The sequence below is a fragment of the Mus caroli genome, unplaced genomic scaffold, assembly GCF_978045245.1.
Source record: "Mus caroli unplaced genomic scaffold, Mus_caroli_1 scaffold_14, whole genome shotgun sequence".
Taxonomy (NCBI): Eukaryota; Metazoa; Chordata; class Mammalia; order Rodentia; family Muridae; genus Mus; species Mus caroli.
Window position 1 is genome coordinate 96,202,592 of NW_028227269.1, and position 16,772 is coordinate 96,219,363.

General features: G+C 43.6%; 1 protein-coding gene across 2 annotated transcripts in view; it reads right to left on the minus strand.

Moving 5' to 3' along the window:
- Positions 1-8,224: 8,224 nt before the first annotated feature.
- Positions 8,225-16,772, minus strand: part of Galc (galactosylceramidase) — a 61,479-nt gene continuing 52,931 nt past the window's right edge. For both annotated transcript variants that reach the window (XM_021179239.2, XM_021179238.3), the window contains exons 15-17: positions 15,880-16,043; positions 14,483-14,559; positions 8,225-10,678 (exon numbers count right to left, since the gene is read on the minus strand). In XM_021179239.2, the coding sequence (XP_021034898.1) occupies positions 10,532-10,678; positions 14,483-14,559; positions 15,880-16,043 (388 nt within the window). In that variant the 3' untranslated portion in view covers positions 8,225-10,531. The remainder of the gene's footprint in view (positions 10,679-14,482; positions 14,560-15,879; positions 16,044-16,772) is intronic.

Here is a 16,772-nt window from a genome sequence, read left to right on the forward strand (position 1 = left end):
TGAATTTGTCAACCCACAATATTGAGGGCTGACAAAGGAAAGTTATGTTAGTCTTCCACATAGCATTCAAAAATCATGACAGGTATGATCTTATACCCTGGGTATCTCAGAATCCCAAAAATATCCCATCAGAGGCAATAAATACCACTTCCCAAAACTGTTCATGACAGCGGCCTCTAATCTATTGTAGAGCTTAGAAGTAGAAAAGGAAACAGGCCGTCTTTGAGTTGATTCTGACCCAGAACTAGAGTCAGTGGGTGAAAGTTCTACAAAGGCAGATCCGCCAGTTCAAAATCATTTCTAATGACCATAACTCCTGAAGACATGAAGCATGTCTGTGGATGAAGAGAGGCACCTGCCACTGAACAGGTCAGGTGGAAATCACACCAGCAAAGCAAGAACTACAGAAGTATGAGTTCATCCAGGGTCCACCAGGATCTCCAAATAACTCAACGATTTGTTAATACCACTGGGAAAAGGAAACCACTTATCTGGACACTGCATTTTCATGATGCCTATTAAACCACGTCCAGGGGTCCACAGGTCATTCCGAGGGGAACGCTTTGTTAAGGAGGGCCATTTAGGAAAACAGCTGGTATGCCAAATTTGCTGTTCGGTCCTATGGTCAAAGTTTGGGGTTCTGACTGTCTCACCCAAAGGGGAAAGAGTTTTTATTTCGCTATAAAAAATGAGTCAAAAGCTATTTGGGGAGGGGGCTCTGAATGATAAAGAGAAGCACTTTCTTCCTTCCAAACTCCATAGCTGATGCTGGATTTGTGGTTGCCATGGTGACCTGAGCTGGTGCCTGCCTCCTGCTAGGGCACCTCCCTACTCCCTGCTGGGGTACAGTGAGTTTCCAAGCTTGGAAGACATTCAGCTTCCCTTCAGGGACCTCAGAGCCCTTCTCCCAGCCACGAGTTATGCTTTGCTTTAGTCAAAAGGATTTTTAAAAAGGAGGAACTTCAAAGCCTTGCCTGGTGTTCTTTAAATATATATTTAATAGCTTTGTAAAATGCACACATTATAAACAAATACATATGTACACAAGCATTACATAGTACAAACTAAAACGACCTGAAATTCTATTTAAGGAGGCCCTTTGTATGTACCAAACACTGAAATATGCTGTTATCTTCCTTCAAGTATACAGGAAATACAAGGGACACATTTTACTAATTCATTTAACTCTCATAAACTCCAGGCAGGGAAGTTGCCTGCTGCTGTGACTATTTTATTATCTTAGTTCTCACAAACAGCAAGAGGATGCACTGAGTTTTAATACCACATGCCTGGGAAACGGTAGGAATAAGATTCAGCTCCTCACCCCTGACGGCAATGAAGCCTTTGTGGACTTAATTGCCACAGGTGCGGGGATGGCTATGCCTGGTTGCCAACTTGACTACATCTGGAATGAACTACAATCAAGAGCGGAGGGCACACCTGTGAGAGATTTCCTGCTTGGAGAGGGTGAATTCACTTCTAGTCTGGATTTTAGGGGTGGGAAGGCAAGTCTTTGATGCTGATCTTAAGGCAGGAAGACGAACCTTTAATCTGGGCCACACCTGCTGGAAGCCTATATAAGGATATGGAAGAAGGATGCTTTTGCTCTTTGCCTGCTTCCTTCGCCTTGCTAGCACATCCATTTCTTCACTGACATTGGAGCCTGCATCCTCAGGATTCTAGCATACACAGAAGACTGGCTGAGACACCCAGCCTGGTGGGACTGAGCAACTACTAGACTCTTAAACTTTCCATTCACAGACAGCCATTGTTGGATTAGATGGACTGTAGCCTATAAGTCATTCCAATAAATTCCAATATATATCTTATTTGTTTATACATATAGACATAGTCATTCCATAAGTTCTGTCACTCTAGAGAATTCAAGTATAGATACTTTCAAGCAACAATAAATTTTCAAAAGTAGTATAGTAGTGAGGCATAAATGTACCACGGTCTATCCTTCTGCCCCCTTTTGACAGGCAGTTAAATGGCTGGCAACAATTATTAGCAATGATGTGCAACAGTAATAGACTTGATTAGCTAGACCCATCGTAGCCCTATGAGGTCATCGCCTTCTTCAGTAGACACCCCGGCAGTAAGGTGAGCAAGCCAGAGGCCTCGCTCTTCCATGACTTAAGAAAGCAAGGTGAATGGCTCCTGAGGTATTCCAACCATGGTTGACTTTTGGTCGGCACATGTATGTGCACCCACGCTATGGACACACACTGACACACACATACGTACACACATATACACAAAGAGAGAAACTATGCTAACGTAGAAGAAATGTATTCTTTACAAAATTGTCTTCCAGTCTCTCCTTATTCAAGTATCCTAGTACCATTACTTCTCTTCCCTCCTAGTGATGTCCCCCATGGGCAGTGGGACTCTAGGCTTCTACTTCTCCTTGGTTTTGTTTTCTTATTGTTAAAATGGGAATAATAACATCTGTCTTACAAGGCTCTGGAGGATTAGATAGCGCACAGAGAATACCCTGTTTTCTTGATTCTCTATACTTCTTGCTGTCTAGTAAGAAAAGTCAGGTCCTTGCCTACTTCTAATGTTAATAAAGGTTCTCTTTTCTGGCTCTAGCATTTCCTCTGCTCTCTCTTCTGCAATGTCCCCTGAGCCTTGTGGTGTGTGTGTGTGTGTGTCTATAAATGTCTTATTTAAGATTCAATCACCATTTAGTCTCAGTACCCAATGCTTCTCTGCTTAAGGATAAAGTAGCTTTGGGGACAAATATAAACATGGAGACTCCAGTTTGGCACCAACCAAAAGTCACAAAGCAAAACAAAAGGCATGTGAGGGAGAGGAAGCTTTAGAGAGAAGGCCAAGGAAACAAGAGAGATGAGAAGGAGATAAGAGAGGGAGGGGGTGGGAGCAAATAGAATGCACTGAGTACATGAATTAAATTGTCAAAGAGCAACTATTAGTCAATTTAAGAGGCGGGGGGGGGTTGAGCATTCTGGGAAAAATGGATCTAGACTTTTATTACCTGGCATGCTAAAAATATCGTGTGGAATTCTTCTCAATATGATCTATCACCATCTTACTGTTCATCCAGCGTGTACATTGACTTTTGCCAGCCACCTCTGCCATATCTGTTAAAAACTCACACACTTCCCCCTCCCTTTTCCATTAATACAGATAATTACATTAGCAGATTTCCTCTATTGATTTACCTTTGATCTGTTATACTGAACTTCACTTGGCTGTGGCGCTATCATTTTAGTCATTGCTAGATCCTACTTGTCTGCACTTCATTTGCAGTTTTCATATCAATATTCTTAGCATGAGCAACTGAGGGGTTGTTCTCACCCACCATTACCAGGGCCATGCATCCAGAGATCATTACAAGTGCCCCTTCTTTCTTGCTCTGTCAAACCACCCAGGAACTAGCTGCTCCTTAGTCAGCAGAATTGCTGTGCTGGAAACTGTTTCTGCCTGATGTTTTATGGAAAATGGCTCCATTTGTTCCATGATAATTGGTCATTTTCATTTGCTTCAGTTTCTTTTCAGTTAGTTCAACTCAGATCTCTTCATAGAAAAGTATTCATTTAGGCTCATTCTGCCACCTCTGGGCATATGGGTTATAGAAAAAAACTACGAAACAAACAAAAGGTTTGTTTAGCATTTATTGCCTTAATTAATTAAATTGTAATTTAAAAGGATGTTCAATGTTGAACACATTGCTATGTGTTTCATAGCTTTTTCCTTCATATACCTTCTAAACTGGCTGAGGCTACTCTCTGAGGGTCACTGGCACACCTTCCAACAGGAGCAAGAGCCCACAGGTAAGGAGGGACACAGAAAGGTAAAAGGGGACAAGTGTCCTCCAGGAGCCTTCCTCTTCTACAAGAATGGTTCTCAGTCCTGACTACAGATCAGAATTACAGGTAGTGCTTATGAAAATAAGATCCAATCCTTAAAGCCCTCCCCTAATCCAACCAAACAGATTCTCTGGGGTTAAAACCCAGGTATCTGATTATGAAGTCTCTTTGAATGTTTTTGATGTGCACCCACCAGAGTTGGTGGCAAATATACTCCACAAAAATGTCAACAGCAGGGTGGGGAGACCTGAAAGCTCTTACAAGAATACAACCATACTGTCTCTATTAGTGCTCAGGTATTAGCAGGCTTGGAAGGCTGAGGTTGGACCCCTCCATTATAACCTTCAGATTATAAAACCAGGAACCCAAATTTTGATCAAAACAATGAGATCTGAGTCAAATTTCTAGCCCTGGGTAAAGATAGATCCCCAAAACTCATTACTACCAGAGACTCTCTGCTAAGGAACATAGACATACTATCCCCTCCCCCCACCTAGATATAACTGTCAATCACGTAGCCAGTTAAACACATCTGTTCTTGAGACTTTATAAACTAGCATAAAGCCCACCTTAACAAAGGTAGGCACAATGACCATCCTCCACTATCTGTTCCTAGCCTTGAGAGAGACTTTATAATAAATGCTGCTTGTCTTCATTCTCTGGGTCTTGTCTGAATTCATTCCACAGAGATCACAAAGACCAGCATGTTGAGGAGATGCCAGATCTGGATCCTAGTCAAAAATTCCAGCCTACATCTCCCACTAAAAGATTTATTTGGTCCATAGATCTGACTTAACTTGAGTTTACTCCAGACACAGACTTAGTCTCAGCACTTGACATACTGTACTGGCTGGTTTTCTGTGTCAACTTGGCACAAGCTGGAGTTATCACAGAGAAAGGAGCCTCCCTTGAGGAAATGCCTCCATGAGATCCAGCTGTAAGGCATTTTCTCAATTAGTGATCAAGGTGGGAGGGCCAAGCCCATTGTGGGTGGTGCCATCCCTGGGCTGGTAGTCTTGGGTTCTATAAGAAAGCAAGCTGAGCAAGCCAGGGGAAGCAAGCCAGTAAGGAACATTCCTCCGTGGCCCCTGCATCAGCTTCTGCTTCCTGGCCTGCTTGAGTTCCAGTCCTGACTTCCTTTGGTGATGAACAGCAGTGTGGAAGGGTAAGCTGACCCTTTCCTCCCCAACTTGTTTCTTGGTCATGATGTTTGTGCAGAAATAGAAACCCAGACTAAGACACATAGGCTTCTCGTATTAAAAAAGCTCAGGAGAACAAGTCATAGGCAAAACGAACACATGGCCAGGCAAGATTCTCCCCTACTGGAGATGGAAGGCCAGTGCCAGGGGCCCAGAGGCTCAGAGAGCCAGTTCCGTTCTCTACCTCCTTTAAAACCTTAAGGTTTCCTTCAAAAACTTTACAACTATGGAAATAAATCCAATCCCAAAAGCATCAATGTCTCCCAAGCAGAGCCTAGAGACAAGAATCCAGTAAGAGAGGATTATTGAGTTGAATGTATGGCTCAGAAGAGCAATATTGCCCACACAGTTCACCAGCCTCGAATGAAACCGACTCTAACCTGAGTCACACAGGCGAAACCCCTCTCCCAGTTGCCCCTGCCTGCTGGGACTCCAGCAAGTTCAGTAGCCATGAGCTGTGGCCCATCCGGTCAGAGTTCCAGCTTCCTTCCTGTCTGCTTAACTCCGTGGAGACTTGATATCAAGTTCCAGGGTAGGGGAATACTGGAGGGAGGGTGCTACCCTCTCATAGGAGCAGGGAAGGAGGAGTGCGGAAAGGACTCTATAAGGGGAGCCTGGGGGGCAGCATTTGGGATATTAATGTTTTTTAAAAATAAGAGCAATATCTCCAAAAAGATACAGTGGAAGCTTTTTTTATTAACTTTTAACCACTCAGAATCACTCCCACTCACCCCGAGACCCAAGTATCTCTAGCTAAATGCCAGCCTTTTAATTTTTTTCTCCCATTGTTTATAAAATTAATTTTTGTGCTTGATAACATGCCAACTAGTCAGACAGACTTTTAAATCTCCCCTATTTGGGCTAGAAAATTCACTCAGACAGTAAAGCACTTGCCATGTAAAGATGAGGTCCTGAATTCAGATGCCCAGTACCCACGTAAAAACCTAGGTACAGCAGAACACACCTGTAATCCCAGCACCGGAGAGGCAGAGACATGAAGATCCCTATGGCTGCTGACAAGACAGCCTGGACAGTCAATGAGTTCCAGGTTCAGTGATACTGTTCAGAAAAATAAGGAGAAGAAGCCAGCCTGCTGCTGACTTCTGACCTTCAGATGCACATGCACACACATGCATGTACAAACGAGCCCACATCACACGTGGGCACGCATTGCAATATACACAATTCTCACTATTTAAAAAGAGTTTTAGACATTTCACGTGGTCATCAGTGGCAATTCCCAGCCTCCCTGGTAATCGAGGAAAGAGTCCAGACGACTAATCCAGGTGCCGGCACTCCAACATGCTATGACTCTTTAGTTGCAAACATTATCTAATTTGTGAGGTTGTTCTAGGTCTGAAATGACAGAACACATGCGAGTTACTATTTAACATAGGGCGTCTGCACCCATCTATAGTGGTTTCAGTGAGAATGACCCAATAGGCTTAGATAGTTGAGTATTTCATATGTCTGAATGCTTGCTCCCAAGTTGGTGGAACTTTTTTTTTTTTTTTTTAAGGAAGAATTAGGAGGTCTGGCCTTGTTGGAAGAAATGTAGCCTTGTTGGAAGAAGTGCATCACTAGAGGTATGCTTTAAGGTTTCAAAAGTCTACACCAGGCCCATTCTCTCTCTCTGCCTTGTGCCTATGGATCAGATGGAAGTTCTTTTCCATTGCCTTAGCACCATGCCTGCTTGCCTCATGCTGGACTCACCCTCCGAAACTGTTAAGCCTCAATTAAATTATAGGTGGAATAATAGGTGGTCATAAGTCTCTGATGTGGGTGCTGGGTACCAAACTCAGGTCATGTGCAAGAGCAATCAGCATGTAACCTCTGAGCCATCTGTCCACGTCCTGTCACACAGATTTTAGATAACGCCATTCAGAAAGAATGAGATCTTGGGAAAATAATAATACACATCGAAGAATGGGTGTGGACTTCCCAAGAGAGATTTTCTTGAGAAGTTATCAGAATTTTTTTATCAGATATTAGAACTCATTTCCAGAATAATAGCATCTATGCAATAGGTTCTCCAAGGCTGATTGGCTGATTAGAATTTCTGTAACTATGCAGAGCTGGAATATTGCAGGTCTAGAACCAAACTATCTTGGGCTATCTTTACCCTGTAACTGACTGACAACTCTGCATGACCTTAACATCCTTGTGACCCTCAAATAAAACCCCTTTCGAGATTGTATGAACAGGCCCCTGGCTTCCACTGACCCCAAACCAAGACTCAGCTAACAGGCTGAGACCCATAGCTGGAAACTGCCCCCAGCCCCTTGCTGTTATCCATCTACTAATGCTATCGATTCATCTTTAAAAGTACATTGATTGACGGCTTCTGTTGTTTTGTTACTCTAAGACCTTCCTGCAAATGCTACCACAGAGAAGCATGCATTTGAGATGACCTAAATCTGTGTTCCTGGGCTCGAGTCACTCATGTTTTGCTCCAGAATAAACTTACTCCCTTTCAAGTTTGATCTGCGCCTATGAACTGTCGGTGTTACACACGTCAGAGATTTTAAGTGTTTGGCCCTTTGTCAGTCTTGTGTCGGCTCCAGAAAGCAGGTTTCCTGGTTGCCAGCTCCAGCATGCAGCTCAGCAAACTTGCAGACCTTCAGGGCTGAAGTTAAACCAGCTCCAGGGAGAGCCAAGCATCAGCCTGTGAGAAAGGCCTCTGCTGTGTGCTTGGTAGGCTACTGCAGCCAAGGACGTAACTGGTCTCTACTGATGCTTGGGTGGAAATGAAGCAGTGTTTCACTGTGCAGCACAGGTGTCCTTTAATTCACACTCAGCCTCCTGGGTGTTGGGATTGCAGGCACAGACTGCCAGGCCTGGCGGATTCGGATTCTTGAAGTCCATTAAAATTCTTTTAATTCTTAGTAGTTTATCTCATCTGGCTAGTTATCATCCTTTGTGTTATTTTTGTTTTATTTTTGTTGTTGTTGTTTTGTTTTTCTGGTGTGGTTTCCATCTTCTGTCTTTCATCTGGACCCTGACTGAGAGAATTCTAAGATTTAAGAATCTCACAAAGTATTGGGGGGAAAAAAAAACAAGGAATAGAGACCATCTCCCAGTTTAGAATTTTAGAAGGGACCACTCTGTAGCTGAAACCAGACAAAGATAAAACTAGGGCAATACTGCACATGAGTATAGATGCAAATATTCTTATTCCAATGCTTGTAACTGAGATCGGCCATGGATGAGACAGGGTGGGCAACCCCGTTCCGCATGACATATCTAAGGAGCGCAGAGATGTTTAATATCTGGACATTAGACAATGCAATAAACAGCATAACAGATAAAAGAGTAAAATATATACATAAACAGATAAACATACAATTATCTCATCAAACTGGGTATTTAACAAATCTAATTCCTACTTATATTTTTTAAAAAAATCTCAGAAAACTGGGATCTAAAGATAGTAAAGAAAGAGAAGAGAAGAGGGAAAAGAAGCCAGCTAGGAAACTACACTAACAGGAAAGACACTCTCCCTAAGATGGAACAAAGTGAGGGCAAACGCCCTTAACACTTCCCAGTGATGGACCTGAAAGTTGCAGCCAGCACAGAGGCAGAAACCTCGCCCCAGAGCAGACGTGCCAGGAAGGAAGCAAAAATCACCGTGGCCACAGATGACGTAACTGTGTGTGCAGAAATCTCAGTCTATTCCTGACACGGTGCACAGCATCAGCGGCTCTAGCGGTGAGGCGAGTGTAACATCACAGAACCATCTTGAGGAATGCTGGCGGTTTCTTATGAAGTTAAACAAATCTTAACACCAGAGCTAGTAATCTCTCCCCCTCCCCCATTAATCCAGAAAAAGCAGATGCAAATTCTCAAAGATTTGTATGTTAGTGCTCTGATGACTTTTATTTTTCATCTCATAAAAATAGGAGATGGAAAACCAATTGTGGTACATCCATTCAATGCTGCTCCCTTCAGAAATAAGGAGCAGTACACCACTTTGGCAAAACCTTACACTCGGACAAATCTTACAGCATCCCGCTGATGGAAAACACCCATCCAGAAGAGTCCACAGCGCATCCTGTCACTTTCATGCTTTCAAAACAAACAATATTTTGGCAACAAAGGTATCACTGTTGCTTGAAATTAGGAGTGAGAGGAATGGACTGCACAGGTGTGACAGAGAACTTTCTGGAGTGATGCAAATATTCAGTAGCTTCATTGGAGTGTGGGTTACAAGGGAATGTTTACAAAATTATCAAAACAAACTATACACTTAAAATGAGAATATTTTATGACATATAAATTATACTTGTATGTTATTTTTCAAAAATAATTTAAAATCTAAACAGTAAATCATTTAGCCTTGGTTTCAAGTTTTCAGAAGTAATACAGACCTTACTGTACTTCTGCCACGCTAGAGTCCTACCAATTCCCATGGAGCAGAGTTACGTCAATGAGTAAGTTTTCCTTATAAAGAATTCCAGAGTTCAATTTACCCACATGAAGAATTGGTCTGTTTCTAAGAGTTACATTAATGTTACATAAATCATACTAATGAGAAACATGCTTAGCAACATTTAAATCTAAACCCTGGGAATTTAGTAAGTGCATCTATCCAAAAACATCAGGAGATGATCCAAATCTGTGAGCTAGTTAAATCCTTGGCGGTCCCTCCTGCCACACATTGACAGATGAAGGCATTCACCGGTGCTGGGCTGCGTTCAAAGCCCCTTGTGAGGACTCACTGCAAAAGGCACGAGAAAAGAACAGGGAAGCAGCGAGACTCACCTACGGCACCAGCTTATATGGGGGAAATGTGCTCAAGGCAGTTATAAGGGTGATAACATCTAAAAGTTGGAAGTAAGATCATTAAAAAGTACAAACAACCCAGTTAATCTGGTTGTTTTTTATTACTGCAGAAATGGCTTCAGTGTTAGTTTATTAATGAGGTAATTGCCAAATCATCCCACCATCATCTCACACAATTCCAAAAGTATCATCCTGGGGGGTGGGGGAGGCCTGGGGGAGTGGGAGGGGAGAGATGAAGGGAGAGGGAGAGACGACTGCATAGTGAAGTGCTTGCTGTAGTGCTCATCAGTTTCCCCTTGAGCATCAGCATCTTCTAAGGAAGCCTTGACTGAGGCGCATGGCTAGAGCTCACAAAACCTCCTCTGTGGTCCCAGCCGCCTGCACCATCATTTACAAACAATGTGGACTGAGGCACCTTGGTATAAGTGCGAAGGCTGCAAGGGCAGAACCACCCCAAGCGCCCCTGAAGGATGGGACTGAACAACCGTGGGCCCTGAGAGCTACCACAGACAGTGTCAAAGACTACCTGCATCCCCTCTGGAATCAGCTCTAAATAAACCTTTCACGGGATCCAGCAAAAATGCACCATGTCCCCTATTTACTCCTCATTATCGTTAGCCTCAAAGGCTCATATATAGATCCATCAAAATCAGAATTCGCCCTGAACCAAACAAAAATAGAAAATCCAAATCATGTCTTGACGCCCCGTGTGGACTAGCGAACAGCTTCCACGCGAAAGTTGTCAAACTGCGCAAACTCGAAGGTGTGTGTGCCGATCGCAGCCCAGCCATGCCCTGGGTATTTCACACGGACGTTTTTCCATAGGATCGTGCCGTTCAACATACCAAAGGCGAAATAACCCTGCAGGAGAAAGAAATGTATCCCTTGAAAATGGAAATAATGCTCTGAAGTCTATTTAAGAATATGCCTCAGCTACTTAGTGGGACAAATGCTTTGTCTCCCTCATCGAAGGCCTAGAACTGTAAAATACAATTACGTGTGTTTCAGCAAAAGCCTGAAAACAAATTTACAGCAACTTTTTTTCCTGAAAGAAGTACCTCTGTTTAAAGTGTTGCCCAAATGCAGCCAGGCCTTTAATCCCAGCACTCGGGAGGCCAAGGCAGGCGGATTTCTGAGTTCGAGGCCAGTCTGGTCTACAAAGTGAGTTCCAGGACAGCCAGGGCTATACAGAGAAACCCTGTCTCGAAAAACCAAAAAAAAAAAAAAAAAAAAAAAAAAAAAAATAGAGTTGCCCAAATGCATGAGATCTCAGTATTTCCTGATGTTCTACTCAAAATCAAAACACAAAAATAAGCCCATAATATTTTATAGCATTATGAAACTTCAGACAAAAGTCCATTAAAATAACTCAGTAGTTGCACACACTGGTACACTGACTAAGTGGAGAGATTCCTCCAGAGCTTGCTGGAGCCCAAATGCCTGCTGCAAACTGCTGTGTGTGTGAGGTCTAATTAAGGACTATGCACTCAGTCAGAAGAGGGGTTAGCCTTGACTTCACTCTCTTTGTCCCCATGAGGAGCATGTTACTACAGAGCCATATGGAATGCCTCCCCTTACGTCAGAAGAGCAGTGGCCACAGGTTAAGCAGAACAATGGGGCAAAGTGGAAGGAAGAGGGAAGTGTAGATGAAGTGTGATTGACTCGTAATGATGGAAAGAAATCAAGTATGCCTTTCTCAGCAAGTGGCCATTACGTTGCCCTCGCTATCTGGCTGGCACACAGTAAATTGTACATTTCAACCTTTATTACCACTGCTGTAGTACACTGTGAGCACACACTCAAAAGTACACCAAGTCTACAGCTCGCCATATAAAACAGGCTACTTTCAAAAGATAAAGACCTTGAGAGTCAAACCATCGGGCCAAAACCCAACACAAATTGTTCAGTCTCAAAATGATAGTACAGGGCTCTTTAATTTTATGGATGAAGACACTGAGGCCTGGGCTGATTAAAATTCCATGTCAAAGATTTCCCAGAGGAGCCAGGAACTGAATCCAAGCCACCTAATGCCCAATGTGAACCCAGTACCCCTGACTACACACCTGCCCAGTTGTCTCCGTCTCACAGCACTTCCTGGACATCCTCTGCCACTTCTAGGGCAGTTACTGTCAGCACTGGGTCATCAATGGATGGGAACACACACACACACACACACCATGTTAAACATAGTTTATCCCATGGGGCCACACTGCCTCCTGGGCCCACTCCCTAGGCTCCAGGCAGCCTGGAGCCCCAGGTGCTCCTTTCACAAGGCCAGACCAGCAGCCCTTTATACCCAGCTTGCTCTCCGCCCCATTTACATCTACACTCAACCATCACTCACTTCTCTAACTTCCCCAGTTAGAAAGGCAGAGCAGGGGGCTATTTTATCACGCGACCCCAAACTTCTTCATAATGATGTGTGCACTCACGTCCAAGTTACTGAGTTGGAACAAAGCTCAGGCCAGTGGTGGCCTCAGGGTCAAGCCGTTGACCCTGCAGTGCACTTTCACTGGAATGCAGGCACACTAATCTTTCATCTCCTCTCCCATGGCTCTCTCACACTAACAGCAGAACTGAAGAGGTGCAGCACAGACCACATGGACCACAAAGCCCATCTAACTCCTGCCTGGCTTCTTCAAGTAAAATGCTTCCCCAGCCCTGAGTATCAACTCTTCATACAGCATGGCTGATCTTGAAGCTACATCATAGAGTGGAAGAAGTTAACTGATTTGCCCAGTCTCAAAAATCTGTTAGTGGCAGAATTGGACCTAGGAACAGACCTTTCTTTTTTTTTTTTTTTTTTTTTTTTTTTTTTTTTTTTTTTTTTTTTTTTTTTTTGGTTTTTCGAGACAGGGTTTCTCTGTGTAGCCCTGGCTGTCCTGGAACTCACTTTGTAGACCAGGCTGGCCTCGAACTCAGAAATCCGCCTGCCTCTGCCTCCCGAGTGCTGGGATTAAAGGCGTGCGCCACCACGCCCGGCTAGAACAGACCTTTCAATGTTTCTCTCTTACCTACCTGGCACCATCATAAGGGCCAAGAAATTTTGGCTAGACAAATCTTAGGATCCAGGAGAGATCCCGCCCCTGCTATCATTCCAGTTAACACACATAATATTAAGCCAACCTTTAATGACTTAAGCCCAGAGCCATACATAGATTAATGCATCTTTCAACCATCATCAGAGAAGCTTCCTTTTGCAGCAGATGGTGATTAACACGAAGACCCAAATTGGTCTAGGTGCAGAGTATGGGAGACTTCTAAATGTTCTACCATAAATAGGATGCTATATCACATCTGGTCTTCCCAAGGCTCATGGATCAGTGGTGGAAGAGGAGGCAGAGGGATTATAAGAGCCAGAGGCAGTGGGTGACTACAAGGAAAACTGTTCTCTGGACATAGCAGGGGAGATACACACACACACACACACACACACACACACACACACACACACATGAAATCACAGCAATTGTTGCACCACAAATGAGACCTGTGCAAGCTCAAGCCAGACAGAATCCACGCATGCCCAGCAGGGATGGCTATGAAGTCCCACCCCTGGCTGAGGAGCCACTGGCCATTGACATAGCAGTGAGGGGAAATGTCAGTTTCCATTAAGTTTGTTGCCCTGATGGATGGACCATGCTCGAATGGAGAACCACAGACCCCAGAGGATATGGGCAACATAAACTGGACTTGATGGGTTTTTTAAAAAAGAGGACACAAAGCTATGTGTGCAGGGAAGAGGGGTAATCTGGTAGGAAATGAGGGGTGTGAATATAATAAAAACACTTTATCTAAAATCCTCAAAAATAATTAAAAAAATGAAATGCAATTCTTCTTCTAAATACCCGCCTTCACCAACAATACCACATAAGCATTCAGGAACTATGTCTGGGATCATTCTACCAAAGAACAATTAGAACAAATTATGTGCACTAGGAAGAGTATGGTCAAATAAACTATCTCACATCCCAACTCGGTCCTCAGCTCTAATTAATAAACAACTTAAAATGAGAATTCTCATTTTCAGTGGTTGGATGGGAACACAGGACAAATTTAAAAGTTCTTTGAATCTCAATTTCAGTTTCTGCTTACAACCTAAACAAAAGCAGGAAGGGGCTGCTGCAGGAGAGCCACACATCACAGATACTCTGTGTGCACAGCATCCTTTGGGAAACTCTCAGTCTCTACTTCATGACCAACCAAGGATGCTGCTGCTGCTGATGGCTAGATCCCCTTTATCCTATGGACTCTCCTGTATCTCCTCTAATAATAAAAGTGTAGAAAACTGTGCTTAGACTTCAACAAGTCTAAACGATCAGAAGGAAGTGTCCATGATTCTGCACACTCCTGTAAGTTGTATTTAGACTCTTGATTCAAGAACACTGAGAACCACAATTCACTTGTTGACTTCACTGACCACTCTTCAATTTAAAAGGCAAAAACAAAGTTAGAAAGGAAACACTGGTCTAAAAAGTGAACTCCTGATTCCCATGAGAGTCACTGACATATACCTCCATGCTATGGGTGGAGGATGTCTGGGGACACCACATTAGACTCCCTCTTTTCACCATTTGTCACATCCTTCCATTTGTTTTATAACAGAAAATTCTAGAAAGTTACACAAACATTTTATCTCCATTCTGTCTCATCAGCAATACCCACCTTAATGCCTAAGGTGAGTGTGTACCATCGTTTAGCTGTAATGTCCGCATGTCCTGAAGCATACGTGAGCCATCCACCTGTAACACAAAAGGAGTATCTCAACTGGCTTGCTTTTAAGACCTAAATCCTATGTAGGATCATACAACCTAGGGAGGTTTGTAAATGGCACCTATACATAGTAAATGAAGCAGTGTTCCTTCATTTCCAGATCTACAACTGACTTAAAAGGAAAATCCCTTGTTCAGCTACACACTACAGAAGCATGTATTAAGATTCTATTCTACACCACAGAACATATGTACACTCACAGCAGAGTGAATGAGATAAACCTTAAAACCAACTACAGTCTGATATATTACCATCTAAGCCCATGGGTAACCTATATCTGGTTGGAGCAGCCTAAGACTGCAAAAGACTGCCCGAGAATGGATGTGCTCCCATGAACAGCGTCGACTTACAATGGACAGAGAATAAGCTAATTTTGCACATATGACATTTGGATGCTGGAAGAAACCTAGGAGCAGACAGACACCAAGCAGGTGATTTAAAACGACAACAATGGGGACTGAGCTGCAGATTGACATCCCGAGCTCCGATTCCACCACTGACGAGCTTATTTAAAATGACAACAATGGGGACACTGAGCTGCACATTGACATCCAGAGCTCCGGTTCCACCACTGACGAGTTTTTGGGATTCAGGGAAAATCAAATCGCGTCTCTGGCTCTGCTTTGGATCAAACACTCAGTGAGGTACGTCCTGGGCGGGCTGCATCCTTACCACCTGTCACCTCTTTAACCCTTTACTTACAGGCTGGGGCAAAGAGCAGGAAACTATACAACAGATTGCTTTGCAGGGGAAGGGATTAGACTAATACAGGAGTAAGTCAAGAGGCCGAGAATCAAGAAGTTACCACCACAGGGGCTTTGTCACTCCAGCCGAGTGAGCTACGTGTAACGCAGTGTCAGCCCTGCACTGCAGCTGTTCTGCATAGGCCGGTGCTACTGCAACACGGCCCTGAGGAAAGGCAAACTCTTTCCAAGTATCACGCATATTAGGGAAGAGGAGCTCTCCATTTGAAGAGGCTCCACTTGTTTTGACTTCTATGAGCACCAACGTTTTAGTCTCGAGTGTCTCCTCAGAGTGCTCTTCTCCCGTCACCCCTTCACTGGGTTCTCCACAAACCTTCCCCTCACATCACTGCGCGCCCCGAATGCCCTAAAGGCCTTTCTACTGCTATTTTCTCATTTACTGAGATGCCCTTTTCCTTACTAATCAAATAGCTATGATTCTGAATCGCTTAGTACTCGCCAGCACACGTTGAAATTCATCCCAGAAGACACAGACACTTAGACAGGCTCAAAATAAGTTATGACCCATGAAAACACGTCATTTACCCAGGTCAGCTGTGACTCTGTAAGAGCCATTTGCAAAAATCCAGAAGAAGACCCCTGTAGCACTTCTAATCAAGATTCCACCTTTATTCACTCTTCCAGCAATGAATACGCCGCCGCTCCGAGGGGTCTCTATGTAAACATCGCACTGCACAGTCATGTTGGTCCTGCAGAATGAAAGCAGCAGTTATATCACCCTCATCAGCTATGCTATGATCCAGTACCGGCATGGCCAAGCCTCCAGTCTTCAGTTGAGAGACTGACGCACTACGTCCTAAGCTCATAGCAAGGATAGGCTTCAAGAATGCTCACTGGTGACTGTTTTAAGTTTAACAAGCTTAAATTAATCAACTTTGTTGATTCTTTTAGTGGGTCGCTGGACAATATTTATAAGCTTTAAGCACGGTTAACAGCATGTCTCTTGTCTGGATATACTAAAACACTTGGTCATTCCGCAAGTGTGACATTGAAAGGAGACATTTCTACGCTGCATGAAGGTGGCTTGCAGTGACTGTGAACAGGAAGGTTTACTTACATTTCCACCAGCAGAGAAAATGCAGGCCATGAAGAGATAGTTGCAGAACTCAGGCTACTTTGGGACTAGAGTATAATTTATACCTATCAAGATTTAAAAATGCCTGAATAAAGATCTAACAAAAGTTTGGAGGCTACAGCTAAGACTCCGCAGGTAAGGCACTGACTGCCTTTCCAGAGGACCCTGGCTTGATTCCCAACACTTGAGGAGCCTTACAACGGCCTTACAACACACATGGCACACAGACATACATGAGGGAAAAACACCCATATTCATAAAAAATAAATTCAAAACATGTGAAGATAGTATTTTTGTTCTGATTCTGCAGCAAGACCTCTGGAATCTAATGGGATGCTGGGTA